General features: G+C 38.7%; 1 protein-coding gene across 7 annotated transcripts in view; it reads left to right on the top strand.

The window, feature by feature from the left end:
- The window catches only part of FBXW7 (F-box and WD repeat domain containing 7), a 195,342-nt gene that overhangs the window by 76,235 nt on the left and 101,359 nt on the right, over window positions 1-17,748 (top strand). For 3 of the 7 annotated variants that reach the window (XR_012650680.1, XM_075029865.1, XM_075029856.1), the window contains exon 2: window positions 5,682-6,239. Coding sequence is in view for 6 of the 7 variants with exons in the window: in XM_075029865.1 (XP_074885966.1) it covers window positions 5,751-6,239 (489 nt within the window). In the remaining variant the exon portion in view is untranslated. The other 4 variants (XM_075029903.1, XM_075029911.1, XM_075029874.1 and 1 more) reach the window with 4 other exon arrangements.

Here is a 17,748-nt window from a genome sequence, read left to right on the forward strand (position 1 = left end):
TTTTTTTGTGGGACATGGTCCACAATTTTATCAGTGCTAATTATGTTGTTTATTTCTACCTGCTTGATGCTGCATTTAATTCTCTTTGTACGCATGTTTTTCAACGGGGTTTAACGGGTCTTAGGTGGCTGGCAGGCTGGTGCGTACCCATTGTTATGTACATTTGTACTTTGCGTGTTAGTCTGGATTTAGATCAAGAGTATGCTTTTAAAGGGTAACTCCTGATTGTCCACACCTGCTCCCCAATAGAATGAGTTAAATCACAGCTGTCCCAACACCTTCTGGGTGAAACTAAACCAGAAGATGTGTTCCAGCTGTGAGGGTCAGTTTAGGCCCCAGGGTCAGAGCTGGTCTGGAAAAAACAGGCCTTTCTCCTCCCCAGAGCCCTTATTCTGTGGGTGTCAAGTCTCAGGTTTGCATGTCTGTCCCTACTGCACTGCACTGCTTGCTAATGTAGGCCTAGCTTTAAGTTACCAACACGCCAGTGTCAATCTTGGGCAAAGTGTGCTTATAAGGATTTTATTTTTCTTTCAGGAGGTAGATTGGGAAGTTGAAATGAAATCATAGGAGATCTTTAGGATGATCCTTTTTTACTTTCTATTTACCTCAATTATAATTCAGTATTACTCAGTTTAATATATCTCAGCTTTTTTACTGGGTTATTTATATTAATGTTAGGCAGGATTTAATCAAATATCTACAGAAGTTTTTGTGTTAGTCCAGTTGTCTTTGTCCACCAAATCTGTAATCTCAAAAAGATTTGTTCCAGGAGCGTCCACTGCCCATAAACCATGTTGTGACTGTAACTATTGTGACCTTTCACTAATTGCTGTCCTGATCGGTATTAGCATGACTTAGGTTAGTATCTAAGTCAGTCTAACTCTCTAATTTCAAAGTTAATTCTTTAAAACCTTTTCAAGTTCTGCTATACTTTAAAAAAAACCCTGACAACGCCCCCCCACTCTCTACACGTCACCCTCACCTCTCTGCACGCGCCTAATTTCCCTTTTTTTCTCTACAGTTTCAAGTGATAAAAAAGGAATAATAAAAACGAGCAGTACTGATGGATATTTCCTGATTTTCATATAGTTATATGTTTTTATAGGTTAAAAATGTTTAACAACTTTTGTATCTACTAGAGGGACAGAGATACTTAAGCAGTAAAGCAAGTGAAGTGGTTGTCCTTCTCTGTCAGTACACAGTGCAACCTGTAATAGATAAACCTGAGGAGTTTCTCTAAGGTTTCCCAGTGTTGCTTGGCATTTCTTACAGGTGGTTTTGAGCAACTGTTGTTCTGGGTTATTTTTATAATCTATCTTATGTGCAAATTTAATGGATAAAGCTGAAGAATTCTGCTTAAGCAGCATTTAATCTTCAATATAGATGGGGGATGCATTCATCAACTCTGAATTTACAGTTGGATCAGTCCAGGGACTTCCATTTTCCTTAGGGATTCCTTGTATTTTGCTTTTCCATATGACCAGCTGCACGTGTTATGAAACTTACCTGTGAGTTGCCATGTTAGACTAGTTGACCAAGTTTAATGAGTTTTGTGTGTTTATGCAAAGCATTGCCATTGCACTGCAATGTTTTGGTGCCTGTCTAAAAAAATCTCTTTGCGGTCTGAGGTGGGTAGGAAAGCAACAGCTTTCCTCTATGGATCTGCTGGGGTTTAGCTGATTTGAGTCATTTTGGACTCTGAGAGTATAAATGAAGGAGACACTGTACTAGCTGAAAACACAGGATTTTAGTTCTCTGGTAGTTGATTTGTAAATACACTTCTTCCTGCAAAATAATAATCCTGTCTTATTTCTCATCTACCTTATATATGGAAATGATAGTATCTTGTGTATTAGCTGACAGTAGTTAATTCTGAAAGCGCTTACGTGACAGAAGGCAGCTTTAATGTTTCAAATCTCTCAGATAATGTACATCCATCTGTTCTTTAGTGAATGCATTGCCTCTTTGCATATTGATGATTTCTGATGTAGCACTGCTTGTAATTAAATTTTGATAATGCATTTTACAGGCTTCTGGAAAAACCACGCTGAGTTTATTCATGCAAATACAGAGTAAAACTGAAATCACTTATGACTGAAGCTAATTTTCTGAATTGATCACTACAAAAATGTAGGAATAATTAGAAATATAGAATAGTTCCACTGTATGTTCATTTTTTTAATTGGCTGGTATTTCATCTGGGTATATTAACAGTAACAATAGTGTTATCTTTGTCACTTAAGCATTTGGCAGAATCATGCATTTTATTACTTAAGTATTTCAATGCTGACCTTTCATGTTGGTTGCTTATAGATACAAATTGAAAGTATGTATTAAATTATGGAAACAACTGCAGCATTTGCAGTTTTATCAAGTAAGTCCTAAACCAATAATTGATGCATATATTTAAAATAATGCTCTTAATAGTGAAAAAATGCGATTAAAACTTTTAAGCTTCATTCCTGGCTATTTAGAGAATCGTTTGTGGTGGAAGCTAAAAGTGCTAGATTGTAAAGATGTAAATCTCTTGTTTGGTCTTTTTTTCTTTTTGTTTTTAATTACTGATTTTTACGGGATTTAATGCTTAAAAAAATGCAAATATTTTCTCTTTTCATGAGAAAATAAGATGTAGTGTTGTCATGTTCAATGCCCAAACTATGTCACAAGCCTGATAAATAGGTTGTACTAACCTCAGATTATATATGCAACCAAATTTGACATTTGATGAAATGGAATTATTACATATCACTCCAATATGCTAAGGTTTCCAGGCTTTGGGAAAAAATGTTAAGTGAAAACACTTCTCTTAGATGCCATGAAGAGTGCACTCTTTCTCAAGTGCTACTTACTATATATAGAAAATTAAACACATTGAGTTTTGATGCCCCTTGCACTCGAGGTTGGAGTCATTAGCTTGTGGTTTGGGTCATGTGCACCCCAGTGCCATAATGCTTTTTTTCCACTGGTAAAAGCAGGAGTCAGCACAGCCTCTGCTTGCTTCCATCATGTCCTTGCCTTCACGTATGGAGCTTAATTGTCTTTTAGTATTAGCTTCTGATTCACTGATTTGAGCTAATTGCTAGTGGACACTTTCTTTGGAACAATATTTCAGCTTCTGAGCTCATAGGGGTTTATTTGGGGGTGTTTTGGGGTTGTGTGGCAGGGTTTTGGTAGTGGGGGAGGGGCCGCAGGGCTGGCTCCTGTGAGAAGCTGCTAGAAGCTTCCTCGGCGCCAAGTCAGATCCACCTCTGCCCAGGCTGAGCCCATCAGTGACAGTGGTAGCACCTCTGGGAGAACAGATTTAAGAAGGGGAACCTGCAGTGAGTAGGGGGATTGGAATGTGAGAGGAACCCCTCTGCAGACACCGAGGTCAGTGAGGAAGGAGGGGAGGAGGTGCGCCAGAGGAGGGGATGCCCCTGCAGCCCCTGGTGAGACAGCAGGCTGTGTCCCCCCAGCCCATGGAGGGGAGCGGGGGAGCAGATGCCCCCCAAGATAGCCGGGACTCCATGGGAAAGCCTGCGCTGGAGCAGTCTGTGACTGAAGATCTGCGGCCCGTGGGAAGGACCCACGCTGGAGCAGTTCGTGAAGGACTGTCTTCCATGGGAGGGACCCCGCGGTGGAGCAGGGGAAGAGTGAGGAGTCCTCCCCCTGAGGAGGAAGGAGCAGCAGAGACAAGGTGTGACAAACTGACCCCAACCCCCATTCCCCGTCCCCCTGCGCCACCATGGGGAGGAGGGAGAGAACCGGGAGTGGGGTTGAGCCAGGAAGGAGTGGAGGGCTGGGGGGAAGGTGTTTGAAGGTTTGGGTTTACTTCCTGATATCCTTGTTTTGATTTGGTTGGTAGTAAATTAAATTGATTTTGTTTCTTCCCCAAGTTGAGCCTGTCTTTTGGCCATGACCATAATTGGTGAGTGATCCCTCTCTGTCCTTGTCTCGACCCACGAGCATTTCTTTATATTTTCTCCTCCTCATCCCACTGGGGCCAGGGGGAGGAGTGAGCGAGCGGCTTCGTGGTGCTTTGTTACTGAGCCCACGACAGGGGGCAGTTGTCATCTGGGTAGATATGTGGAAACTTGAGAACCATGTCTTTGGGATGTAAGTAATGTTTCCCCGAGGAAGAGGAGACAAGTGTGCAGAATCCCATCTATGAATCCTTCTCAGTGCAAGACTTGAAAAACGCCTGTAAATGTGTTTCTGTGGCTTTTGTGGTACAACACAACGGAAATTATCTTGGAGTTACTGTTTCTGGTACTTTTTTCCCTCCTCACCAGTAAGCTGAATGTTTTTACAGTTGTCGTGGAGCAAAGTTGGGGTTTATCTGTTCAACACCTCCATCATCCAAGGCTCTAGGTTTTTTGTTTTGAAAAAAAACCCCACCTTTTTTTTAAAAACTATAAGACATAGAGGACTTCCTAAAAAAGGAGGAGAGGTGGGTGGGAGAGGTTAGGAGAATATCTTCCTGTGTTGAAGTACTCATGGAAACATACATCCTTTGCTCCTACTCCAAGGAGACTCGGTAGTTTTGCTCCCTTCCAGTGTTGTATTGTGCTTTCTGAATCTCTCTCTCACAGTGTAGCCTGCTGCATGTGTGGTGTGGTCTATGAACACCTGAGGACAGTGGTTCTATACACGATGAAAAAGCTAGGTTTTTTCTCTTTGCACAGATTTTCATGTGCAACCTGTGAATCTGACTACTTGAGTTCATGTCTGACTTCACCTACTCAACACATCACTTGCATCTAGGGGAACTGGAGTCACAGTGTGCCAGTGTCAAAGGTTGTACAGCTGGAAATCTAATACCAAATTTAAGATCTAGCTAGACTCTGTTATATCCATCTGTTCTTGTATACTGTTTGCATGCACATGTGTAGCCAAATGTGTGGACAATTTGGAAATTGCATTAGTATTTTTCAATTTCTGTTAATATGCACCTAAATTCAGCAATTTTTTAACTTCTCCGAGTCTCATTTAACCAATTATTGTAGCTTCTTAGAGTTTGGAGAACTTTACTGCTATGAGTGATTCTTTTTTTGCCAGGTGAGGTATGCGCCATTTCCGGGCTGCATGGGCTGCCTAGTGATGTCTGCTTTTGACCACTGGACATCTCTGTGGCCAGTTTAAGACTTGGAAGTGATAAGGCTGTATTCTTCAGTGGGTGTTCTCTTTTTCATTTATCTAAAAGAAAACCATAGTAACAAGAAATCCGACTTTCAATTATACCTGAAAATATGCCTGCTCTTAAGGCATAAGACCAAAAGCAGTTCATCATTTGTGAGTAATATATAAAGTCTGTAATCAGATGAGGGGGAAAATAGAATGCAATTTGAAAATCATCTTTGTCCAATTTTTAGCAAGTAATGTTACATACTTGGATCTTCTGTTAACATGTATGTTAATGGTTCTTGTGGATTCTCTAGGAGGGCAAGCAGTTCTGAATTTTGCAGAATATGGTGCTTACAGAGATCATGATCAGACTGTTTGAAAGAAGAAATAACTCTCTTGCTACAAAGTTGTCTGCAGTCTGGGTTTTTTCCAGTTGTCTGTCAAGTAGAAATTATTCCTTGTTTCTTGGAATTTGAAGTTGTCAGGAGTAATAAAATGAAATAAGTTTTTAATACTTTATATAATTAAAAAAATGTAACTTCTGTAATTTCCCATTTTTTCCTTTTTTGTCTCCTTAGAATGTGAACGCATTTGCATCTTCAGATAGCCTAGCCAAGGTCCAAGAAGTAGCAAGCTGGCTTTTGGAAATGAATCAGGAACTGCTCTCTGTGGGCAGCAAGAGGCGACGAACTGGTGGATCTCTTCGAGGTAATGCTTCCTCAAGCCAAGTAGATGAGGAGCAGATGAATCGGGTCGTAGAAGAGGAGGAGCAGCAGCAAAGACGACAACAAGAGGAGCAGCACATTGGGAGGAATGGGGAGATAGGAGGAGAAGAACCTGGATTTGATGACAGGCATGAGTCTCAGCAGGAACAGTTAGAAGAAAATAACAATAGACTTATTACAGTGGATGAAGAATCCACTTGTAACCAAGAGGAAGAAGATGAAGAACATGCTGGTGATCAAGAGGAGGAGGTGGAAGAGGAGGAGGAAATGGATCAGGAGAGTGATGATTTCGATCAGTCTGATGACAGCAGTAGAGAAGATGAACATGCTAACAGTAACAGTGTCACAAATTCCAATAGCCTCATGGACTTGGCCATTCACCAGTCATCGCCGTTCTACATAAAGACAAAGGTGAGAAACTACATTTTTTTGTGTTCTTAATCCTTGCTAACTCTGGATTTTGGAAAATAACTTGCATATTTAACTTAAACTAAGGTTTTACAATGAAGCAAAGATTCTGCTTCCTAAAGAGCTTGCTATGAAGAATTTATGCAGTCCACAAAAACTATACTGTTTTAATTGTTAATAATCAAATTATTTGCATGCATTTGACATGAGCAAATACTCCTATATATTTAAGGAATGGAACTCTGATGTCTATCTTCAAAAGATCAAGGTGATTCTTTATAAGTTAGCATGTAAAAATATTTATACACTTAATAACACCCTCCTGGCATTATTTGTGATATTTTCCTTCTCAAAGTAGGCAAGAGGGAGGGTAAGCGACTGTGCATATGTGGTGTTCTCTGAGAATATCTGGTTCATTTAGATGAAAAAGTTGTAATGAAAAAATAGGGTGGAATGTTACAGAAACATCAAGTTCTTTGTTCTGGCCAGGTTATAGTGAGTTCATTGACAAAATACGGGTTAAAAAAAAGTGTGTTAGCCAGTCATTCAGGTAGAAATCATTACGTAATGTTGTATGGTATCCTGCTTGTGAGGACCTTGTAAATTGTGTGCAATGATTGTTGAGAACTTTGGATTTGCAATAAGAATTTGGAAATAAATATTCGTATTTTTATTGCTACTTATATCACCTAACATTTTAGATTTAAAAAAAAAATGTTTTTGGTGTATTAGCTCCAGTGTACGTCAGTAGTTCACCATATTTTCCAAATTTTTCAGGAAAGAGGAATTCTGTTAACTCTTAGCAGCAGCAGCAAAAACTGAAAGAATAATGAAAGTGGTGATACTAATAAAAAAGAGGAGCAGGCAACTGTTCTTGTGGAATAATAATGTTCCTAAGCCTATGTACCAATTTCTTTTTCTTAATCATTAATTGGTAATAGAACACCTAGTGTCCTCTCACCTTTCAAAAAACAAAATGACAAAAACCCCTCAAATTTTTACAATGTACTTTAACAAAAAAAAAGTGATGTAAACCAAAACAAAACCTCAAAAAATCGATTAATGTAAGTTAAGAGGGTTCCCTATGTGTTTGACTAGGAACACAAATGTATAGAGATGGAGAATCAGTCTTGAAGATGCACTAGAACAGGTAGATAGGAAGAACATTTGCTTCTGGAAGCTGCAGCAATATGATTTTGGTAATAGCGATTAGTTTGTAATTCACTTGTTAGTTGAAATACTTTAAACACACATCTTTGAGTTTTTGAAAAGTCATAATGTTTTAACATGAGTCTTTAGTAAGTTATATAATTTTCTATTGATAATTCTACTGTTCAAGGTACTGAAGTATATGCTTTCTAATTTGGAATGAAATACTGTTCTATTTCATGTCATTCAGTTGGCTTTTTACAACTCAAATTCTTGTTTTTATTCCAATGCTTTGGTTTTTCCAGATATAGTATGACTTACTGAGTATCGTATAACAACTTGCATACAGTATGGACTTGATATTTAATGTAGGAAATGCTTACACTCAAAAATATATTTTTAAGTCTCTGAATTGGAAACTTTTTGAAATGCTTTGTAAATAACCATGCTCAATTTATATACAGACAGAGCAGAGCATAGTTTTCAGTGGTGGTCAGTTCTGAAGGTTTTTTTTAATCATCTCCAATAATGAATACAGATTTCTTCTTTTTTTAAGACGTATTTGACATAAACTGAACAAGCTGGTTTAGACTGAAGAAAGTTGTCTGAAAGATTTTTGTATAGATGCACAATTTCTGTGTGGTCTGATAGTCGCTTTGCATATTGTTTCCATGCAGCGCAGGCCATTTTCGGCTGTGCTCTGCCCGCAGGCTGTGGTCCTGCAAGAACTGTTGGGGAGCGATGTAGCGAACTGTATTTGGGAATTGTTCTTGATTCATGGTGCAACTCTTATTTTAGGTAGTTTTTAACTGTGTACCTGAAGGATCAGCACAGGTTAGAAAATGTCTTGAGGTGATACTGCTCTAGGTCATGGTGACACAGTAAGACTGACATAATGCAACATTCATGTTGCCAATTCATTAATAAACCAACATTTAACTATAGGAACACATTCTATGTTAAGAGATGTTGTAGAAATATAGCTGTGCTGGAGCATGAATGAATTACCAGAGTAAAAATAAACATGACTAATTAATATGCTGGTTTTGGGAAGAAAAAGGAATGTTTGTAGACTCATCAGCTGTATTTACAAGTGATTTCTGGTTCTACCTGTTGAAGTGAAAATAGTCTTATCCTAGGACACTTGAACCTGATAGTCTTATTTTTAGCTTTTCAGATATGCTTCTCAGCATTTGTAGTCTAGTACAGTTCTCGTCCTAACTGTGACTGAATTACCTGTTCCCTTGCTGTATGCTGTACCCCTGTGAAACTTGCTTTGTGCCACCGGTATTGGCTCTGATGGCTGAATCCGCTACTTACTGTTTGTGTGTCAGATGTAAACCTGGCTCCTCAGAAGCATGCATTCCTGATCCAACACAGTTGCTAGTTTGGTCTGGTTTGGTACGTAGCAACATTGGCAACACGCGGTTTTCATCACTACTGAATGCCAAAAGATAATAGTGAGACTGAATAAAATAGCAACTGCTACTGCCGTAGGTGTTGTTCTGCAGCCCATTTCAACTTTTTGATATCTCTGTTCTTTGTCCTTCTACTTTTTATTCCTTTCCTTATAAACTACTGAATAAAGTCTCTTTCTAATCTGACTTTTTTTTTTTTTTTTGCTTACTGGTCTGTGGGATCCTGTGTGGTTAAGGAAGGAAATGGCAAGGTTCCTGTGTAACACCACAATGTATCCTGCTTGTGTTTGCCGCCTGTCACCTGGACTTCCACTTGACAGCAGCAAGCTCACTGTGTTCTACCTGCTAAACTTCACCAGAAGCATAAACCCCATTGTATTTATATGTAAATACATTTTATATAAATTCATATTTTAGGTAATGTTTATATAATATATATACACAATTATATATAAATATTTGCCTTATACTACTGTTCTGTGCAAATAACTGAGAGAATTGTTGCTATAATGTTGTGAAAATGTTATGACTAAAGGGCATGTGCACTTGAAATGAGAAGGCCAGTGATTCAGGAGAGTCTTCATTGCGTTCACCAGCAACACCTAGGAATCTGGAAGGGTCCTTGTGGTTACCTGTATGATTTCCTGCATAAAATGTTAAGCTGCTCTGTATTGACTTCTGGGCAAGCTAAAGCATATTTTTAGAAAATTTAGTGTTTAAACTTCTGCACCTTTCCTCTACTCTGCTGCTTTCCTGTTACCTGTCTTTCTTGATCATTACAACTTATTATTTTCATGTTCTACTGAAGAGCTGTTTAACAAAGCGGGTTTTTTTTCCTGCATACATAAAGCAATCAAGTTCACTCCGGAAAGGTCTCTTAAATGTAAATAAGGAGGACACTGTGTCCATTGGGCATATTTTTCTATTTTTTGTTCTTGTTATGATACTTCCCTGTACACTCTCTCTGATTTTTTAACATCCATCTTGAATCTTAGCTATCAGAACTGAGTTTAAAACTCCAGTAGCAACTGCGCCAATGACAATTAAAACTTGTTCATGCTATATATCTACCCGTTCATATAACAAATGATTCTGTTAACTCTTTTGACTGCAGCATTGCATTGAGATTTCATTTTTGACTGATTTGTCTAACATGATGCAAGCCTTTTTCAGAGAGCCTTCTGTTCTGTAAGTATGGCCTGTGTCCTTTGTACCTAGAGATAAGAATTGACACTTGGTTGTGACTAGAGTTTTCCCACACCCAATGTACCTCATCAGATCCTTTACTGTATTTTCACTCCAATTGATCTGTGTCCTATTAAATGCTGTCATGTCTGTTACATAAAAATACTAGATAGCTCAGGAGGGCAAAGTAAATAATATGTGCAGGACTCTTAGCAGAAACGTGCGCTTAATGCTGATTCTTCACTGATTGCATCGTATTTGTGGCATCCATTTCCAGTGCTCTGTGATGACTTTGTATCTCTTGAGTTCCTTAGGAGTGGTCGTGTAACAATTAACCACAACATAAGCAAAAAATACATTCACAGTGTATCACATATTTCATAGCAACTGCCCTTAAATGCTTTTATCCCTCAGTACATGTGGGATTCTGTAGCACTGCAAGGACAAGAACATATTACTGGTAGTCACTGTCACTGGGAAATAGCTCATGTAAATTAACATTCTTGCTTATTTCAGATTGTTTGTCTACCCGTTTTCGTACTCTTGAAATTGTAGTAATATCAAATACATCACACCAGCAATATTTTATTTTTGTCAAAACTGGTGTTTGACATAGGTGATAACCAGCATGCTTTTATGGAAAAAATGGCATCAGTGCTGCTAATTGTATTCTATATCAACCATTGCATTAATTTCTCTTGGACTGACACCTGGGTTTCAGCCTCTGGTTATCCAAGTTGTAGTCTGTTTCCTGTTCTAAGTTTTTTCCTATATATTGTTAGGTTTATTTGAGATTTCTGAAATATTGATTGTTCTAATTCTTAAAAATTATTTTTATCATAATATATGTCATCCTTACCTCATTCCATTTTTTGTGTGTCTTTTTGTTTGCTTACTCTTTCTACAATTCCCAGTTTCGTAGTTTTTAAATACTAATGACTATCATCTTCAATATGCTTTAATCTTTTGTTTTAATGGAGGCTTTAGGTTTCCATCAAGATGAGTTGTTTTTCTTTAACTGGTGTGAACTTTGCTTATTTGGAGGAGTATTGGCTTCTTGATTATTTTAGAAATTGTTTCTAAACAGTTAAAATAATTTACAGGTTCATTCAGCTTTGGTTTGGATTTGATGTGTTTTGTGGAAAGGGGAAAAAAGTCCTGATCACTTACACCCAAGCTACCATGAATTTAACTTTGTTCTATAAATTTTTCTCTATCTAAAATTCTGCATTACATAATACTTCTAATATTAAATGTGTCTAATGTTGAAGCCACCTGAGGAAACAATCACTTTAAAAAAAAAAATCTAAAAATTTAAACCCATGAATTCCTGAGAAGCGTTAGTTGCATTCATTCCAGCAAATATTGTCACAGATTATTATGATTAGGCAGAATAACTACTTCATATAAGACTAACAGGTGTGAGATCTCCAGAGGCAGATATATACATGCTCTAGGACAAATTGTGGTATTAAGGAGTGTTTCCTTTCTTACTCTTGCTTGCATGCTTGAAGTTGGTCTCTGGCAAAAGAGGAAAACAGAAGATTATACAGAAACTAATAGATGCAATTTACTGTGTCCATGGCAAAAAGTTGTATTGTACGTGTAGGAAACAGTCGTTGGGAGATATCAAAATGGTAGCCCTCTTTCACCTTAACGTATACCTCGCACTTCAGCCAGATGCCATCTTGAATTTTCATATAATTTTTTCTTTTCATGCCACACCTTCCCATTCGAATTGGGATTCCAGGAGCTATTTCATATTTCTCCACAAATTGTGTTTTGAGGGGAGAATACACTAAAAGGCACTAAAGGTATTTTCATGTATTCTGTAAGGATCTGAATTTTAAAATCCAAGTGACCGGGTAGAGCAGGAGGATTATTAGCTGGTCCCTGGCCATTTTTCTTGTTCTGGGTTTTGGGAAACACATTTGCCTGTTCTGCTTGTCTGGATGGAAGTCTAAAGGAGTGTTTGAGCCTGTCTATGGGAGATGCTCAATCCTTCTGCACAACAGGCAGTGTTCAAAAAGAGTCTTTGTAACAAAAGCCCTCTTACTTAAACATTTATTTCCTTTTCTTCTCTAGAGGCTGTCATGAAACTTAGCAAATTAGGGTATACGAATGTGAAACATTATTTCCGTGCTAACTATTTGGATTGTGATGGTGACTCTTCATAAGGGGTCAGACATTCTATACACAGAACCATCCACTAACTTTTCAAGTTAGTGGCCTCTTCAAATGCAGGTTTGCTTGTTGTAGGATTGTGGGCTGTGACGGTGATGGTTTTGTTGGTTAACCAGAGCTTTCTAAGAACCAGAAAACAGATTAGCTAAAAAAAAGATGAAAAATTTCTGTATAGTTGGATCTACAACCACAAAACCCACTTTGATACCCCTTCAGCAGTTGTCATATTTGAGCATTTGATTCATTACTAAAGGTAATAAGACGATTTTTTAATAGATGTCTTTCATATATAACATACAGAATCATAGAATTGTTTAGGTTGGAAAAGACCTTTGAGATCATCAAGTCCAACTGTTAACCTAACACTGCCAAGTCCACCACTAATCTATGTCCCTAAGCTCCACGTCTACATGTCTCTTAAATACCTACAGGGATGGTGACTCCACCACTTCCCTGGGCAGCCTGTTCCAATGCTTGAGAACGCTTTTGGTGAAGAAATTTTTCCTTGTATCCAATCTAAACCTTCCCCTGGCACAACTTGAGGCCATTTTCTCTTGTCCTGTTGCTTGTTACTTTGGAGAAGAGACTGACACCCACCTTGCTACAACCTCCTTTCAGGTAGCTGTAGAGAGTAATAAGGTCTCCCCTCAGCCTCCTTTTCTGCAGGATAAACAACCCCAGTTCCCTCAGCTGGTCCTCATAAGACTTGTGCTCCAGGCCCCTCAGCAGCTTTGTTGCCCTTCTCTGGACATGCTCCAGCACCTCAGTGACTTTCTTGTAGCAACAGGCCCAAACCTGAACACAGTATTCAAGGTGCAGCCTCACCAGTGCCCAGTACAGGGGAACAATCACCTCCCTAGTCCTGCTGGCCACACTATTGCTGATGCAGGCCAGGATGCCGTTGGCCTTCTTGGCCACCTGGGCACACTGCTGGCTCATATTCAGCCGGCCATCGACCAGCACCCCCAGGTCTTTCTCTGCTGGGCAGCTTTCCAGCCACTCTTCCCCAAGCCTGTAGCGCTGCATGGGGTTGCTGTGACCCAAGTGCAGGACCTGGCACTTGGCCTTGTGGAACCTCATACGATTGGCCTCAGCCCATTGATCCAGCCTGTCCGGATCCCTCTGTAGAGCCTTCCTACCCTCAAGCAGATCACCACTCCTGCCCAACTTGGTGTTGTCTGCAACCTTACTAAGGGTGCAGTACTCGATCCCCTCGTCCAGATCATTGATGAAGGTACTAAAACAGAACTGGCCCCAATATTGAGCCCTGGGGAACACCACTTGTGACCGGCCACCAACTGGATTTAACTCCATTCACGACCACTCTTGGGGCTCGTCTGTCCAGCCAGTTTTTTACCCAGCAAAGAGTACACTTGTCCAAGCCACGAGCAACCAGTTTCTCCAGGAGAATGCTGTGGGAAATGGTGTCAAAGGCTTTACATATAACAATGGCAAAAGGCTGAGAAGCAGCTTAATTTTCTTGTAAAAATGGTGTACTTTGATTGCAGCATACTCTGATTCCAGGTACCATACTGTCTGTTTAACTGTAAGTCAATAGATGTTTGTGTGTAAGTAATGGTGCTGTTCCAAGAGTGTCTTTTCTTGGTTGTTTGTTGACCCTGGAGAGTGGAGGCAGGGGAGATAGAACAAATAAGCTATGTTGACTTAGGTGGAGCTAGCACAGGATGTACCACAGGAAGACCTGTCCCGTGGAGCTTAAATACCCATCTCTCATGTTCTGAAACAAACCTAAAGCCCTGCTCACATATGTAGCTTTGAGCTCTCAAATAGCACAGAGTGGGACAGAATTTTTTACTGCGAGGTGCTTGGTCCAAGTTGGTATGTAGAGCCACAAGGATAGAAAGGATTTATTTTTCAGTGATTTTTGGCTTCGTATGGAAGGATAGCATTAATTTTTAAAACTAAAGAATACTAAGATTACACTGGGCAGTTTGTGCATATGTGAGGTGAAAAGGGACTCCTGTTTGAAAGTCTGCAGTTACTCTCAGAATAACAGACTACAAGCTTTGTAGGTGTAGCGGGAAATAAAGGATGGTTAGAGAAATTTTTTGTTTTGTGTACAGGCAGTACACGAAATTGAGAAGGTTGGAATATTTTGTGTAAGTGGAGCGGTGGTTTTGGAACAGTGTATGTTAGTAGTTTTCTCCTTTTCTGAGCAGCAGAGGAGGCTGCTATTGCTTTGCTGCATCCCTACGGAGACTTAGTGGTGTTCTTTGCAAAGGTTTTTCTTGCTGTTGCAGCTAAAAACTTGGAAGCATTTTTTTAAGTCTAGGGAATACATACAACTGGAACAGAAGGACTCATTTTTTATTTGTGAAGAAATCTGTTTCCAGTATATGAAATGATGTAGGAATATTTCCTTTAAAAAATAAATATTAGACACTTTCAGATGGCTTGTGTGATAAGAATGCAATGTATAGTTCTCTGCTCTGAGTGCACAGGAGAAATAGAAAAGCTTTATACTACAAAAAGATTCTTTTTTTAATCTATTTTTTGCAGGGATCACACATAGGGTTTGTAGATTCTTCATGCCTTTCATCTTCTGAGCTGTCTAACAGTTAATTCTTTAAAGAGTTTTTAAACTAATAATTCAGCTACAGCTGTGACAAAAAGGATGCATGTTAAGAATTGCTCTGATTGTAAAAAGAATAATAATGCATTGGCAATATAATTTTTTTCCTCTTGCTTTTCACTGGGATTCTCCTTTTTAATTAAAGCTTCTTTTACATCACTCTTTAAAGGCTTAGGAACTGGCAAATTTTCTCCTTCCTTGGTTATTCTGAACTACAGCAGTGAAAAACAACAAGTTAAGATAAGTAAATGACTTAAACAATGAATGGTCTTTACAACTGCCAGTCAAAATTACTTTTGCATTACCATGACAGTTTAGATATTTTGGAGCAAGCTTTGCTGGTTTTAATTTTTTATTATTTTTTTTTTAGTCTTCTGATACAGAGCCTTATTTTTATGTTGGACTGGAGTAACATTAGAACTATGCATACTCTGAGATTACTATCAATCAACACTTTTAACCTTTGACTTCTTTCTCATTTATATACTACACAGTTTAGTTGCTAATGATTCCAAGCATGCAGGATCATTTGGAAAGGTCATGCAACTGTCATTAAGATGTAGTTTGTTTAATATTAAAGCATCCATGGAAGGAATGCAGATTCTCAGTGTCTCTGTAGATAGCAAGGTTCTTCCCCATCTGTCTTAACCTGCAGCATGCTTCATTACTACAAATACCAACAACACTTTTTTTTGAAAAGTACTTCTCACTTGCTCTGCTTTTACTTGGCTGTGTTAAGTAATGGCTTCATTTGCTGCCCAAGGCTAGCAGAGGTTTGGCTGAATTTTTACCTTTTGTAAGTAGAATTGCTCCTACACCTTCACTTGCAGGGTAAAACTGGTGTTAAATAATTGCTGCTCTGTTAATTTTCCCTACTCTGTAAGCGGATCATGAAACTTGCTAATTGATATGTGGGCTCTGCTTGTAGTAATGTGGTTATCCCTGATAGAGTTTGTGTCTTATCTAAGAACTTGGCTATCTAGTTCAGCTTTCTCCTGCGAAGTTCTTGAAATACCTAGTAATTAAATTTAACTGTTATGCTAAAATGTCATTTGCAGTCAAAGGACAGGAATTTCTTCTATAATAAATTATGTTTTTTTCTTTCCCTTAATGAAGGATGTCTTACCTCTTTTCAATACGATTCTTACAAATATTACTATAGAATTAAATGACAGTGCTAATGTATAATTGGTGAAGTAAGTAATTGTGTATAGAAAGGAAAGTCAAGAATCTCAGTGCCTGGGAAGGAAGAAAAGTAGTTTAAGAGAAAACTGATGCTGACAGCTTGGGTCACAGTTTTGACTACAAGTTTATACTTAATAAGTAGATTTTCATTTATTTTTTCCACCCTCTCCCCATTACAGAAAGATGCGTGTTTTTGATGTGGAAAGAGGTAGTGCTGATTTAGTTTCTCATTTAGTTTCCTATTACAGAGATTGCTTACGAGACTAAAGACCTAGCTGAGTAAGGTACAAGCAATTTTCTACTTCTGTGCCAATAATTGAGGTCAGTCTTTCAACTCCAGTCAAGGGATTTACCTCAACTAGCCACACTGGAAAATAAACCTACAGAGCTTTTTGATTGTGCTAGATTTGTCTGTACAGGTATCTGACTTAATGTACAATTGCACCGTCTTTGCAGTGAAGCCTGCATCTCAGAGTGTATGCCATGCTTATTTCCTGGTGGTTCTTACCAGACACATCCAGTAGTTTCTCCTGGACATATGTATAATTCTCTTGTAGCCATGTTGGTTGGTTGTTCACAGGCATATTTCTAGTAGTTCCCTAAAGCAGAAAAGATGCCAGCCACCTTGGGGGGGGGGGGGGGGGGGGGAGTGGGGAAGGTGGAGCAGGGAAAACAACCTCTTGGTTTAGACTTGCTCAGAATTGATGCATTGCCATGAGGTTGTATTGATTTGAATTGTCTTTTATTTGCTTGGCTTATGCAGAGCTCCTTAAAGGCAGGTATTGGAAAGGAACTTGCCTGTGTTTCTCAAACTGCCATATCGGTTTACTTTGTGTAGAATAAATTAAACTGATACCTTCAGGATAACTACTTGAAGCAGTATCTTGTAGTCGCACACTTTTTCATAGGCTTTGAAATCAGTGTCAATGAGGCACCTACATGGTTTTTGCTATGCATCTTTGTTCGTAAAATGAAAATGAGCTTTTTAAAAAAAAAGAAAAGAAAAAAAGAATTGCAGTAATACTATTTCAACTCACCAATTATATGGCAACATTATGAAGTAGAAATCATGAAAATGTGCTTAAGAATACTTTTGGTACGCTTACTGTGTTGGGATACATGGCTTGTCTAACAAATACATTTGGGAGCTCTGCCCCACTTAAATATGCCATTTGTTCCTTATGTTGTTCTTGACTATGTGGCAGGTGCTGTTGCCTGATGTGATCATTACCCCAAATATCTCCAGTCTTGTATTGATACAGCTGTATTTACTGAGCATTTTATCAGCAGATGCTGTTGCTCTGAGTGTCAATTTTAGGCTGCTTCACCTTTTGGGGCTTAACTGAAGTTGATATTACTGGTTATGGAACTTGATTCAAATGGTGAATCAAAGTGTGAAGAAAGTAAAACGTTTGCTGGTGAGTTAGTTTTTGGGTTTGTTGACACACCCCCCTTCCCAAATAGATGGTGTTAAATATTCTTTTGGCTATGAATTTGAAGTGTATGTTTAAAAATGTAAGTTATGATCAGTATATTTCTTGTATTTACTGATGTTTTACATTTATAAAATTATGAGACCTGAAATTAGCTTAGAGGTCTGGAGGAACAGAAGGTGATCTGAGGACCAGAACTACGTTTAACAGCTGCTGCGGGATGAACATTTTTTTCCTGATGCATTTCTCACTCACTGTAATCTGCAAAATAGCAGTATGTCTCTCTGTAAGAGACTTTTCATTATCTGCAGAACATGTTGCTATTCAGCAAGCTGTGCACGGTAAAGTAATTTACATATCTTTAC

Source organism: Buteo buteo, chromosome 1 (genome assembly GCF_964188355.1).
Source record: "Buteo buteo chromosome 1, bButBut1.hap1.1, whole genome shotgun sequence".
In the NCBI taxonomy this organism is placed as follows: domain Eukaryota; kingdom Metazoa; phylum Chordata; class Aves; order Accipitriformes; family Accipitridae; genus Buteo; species Buteo buteo.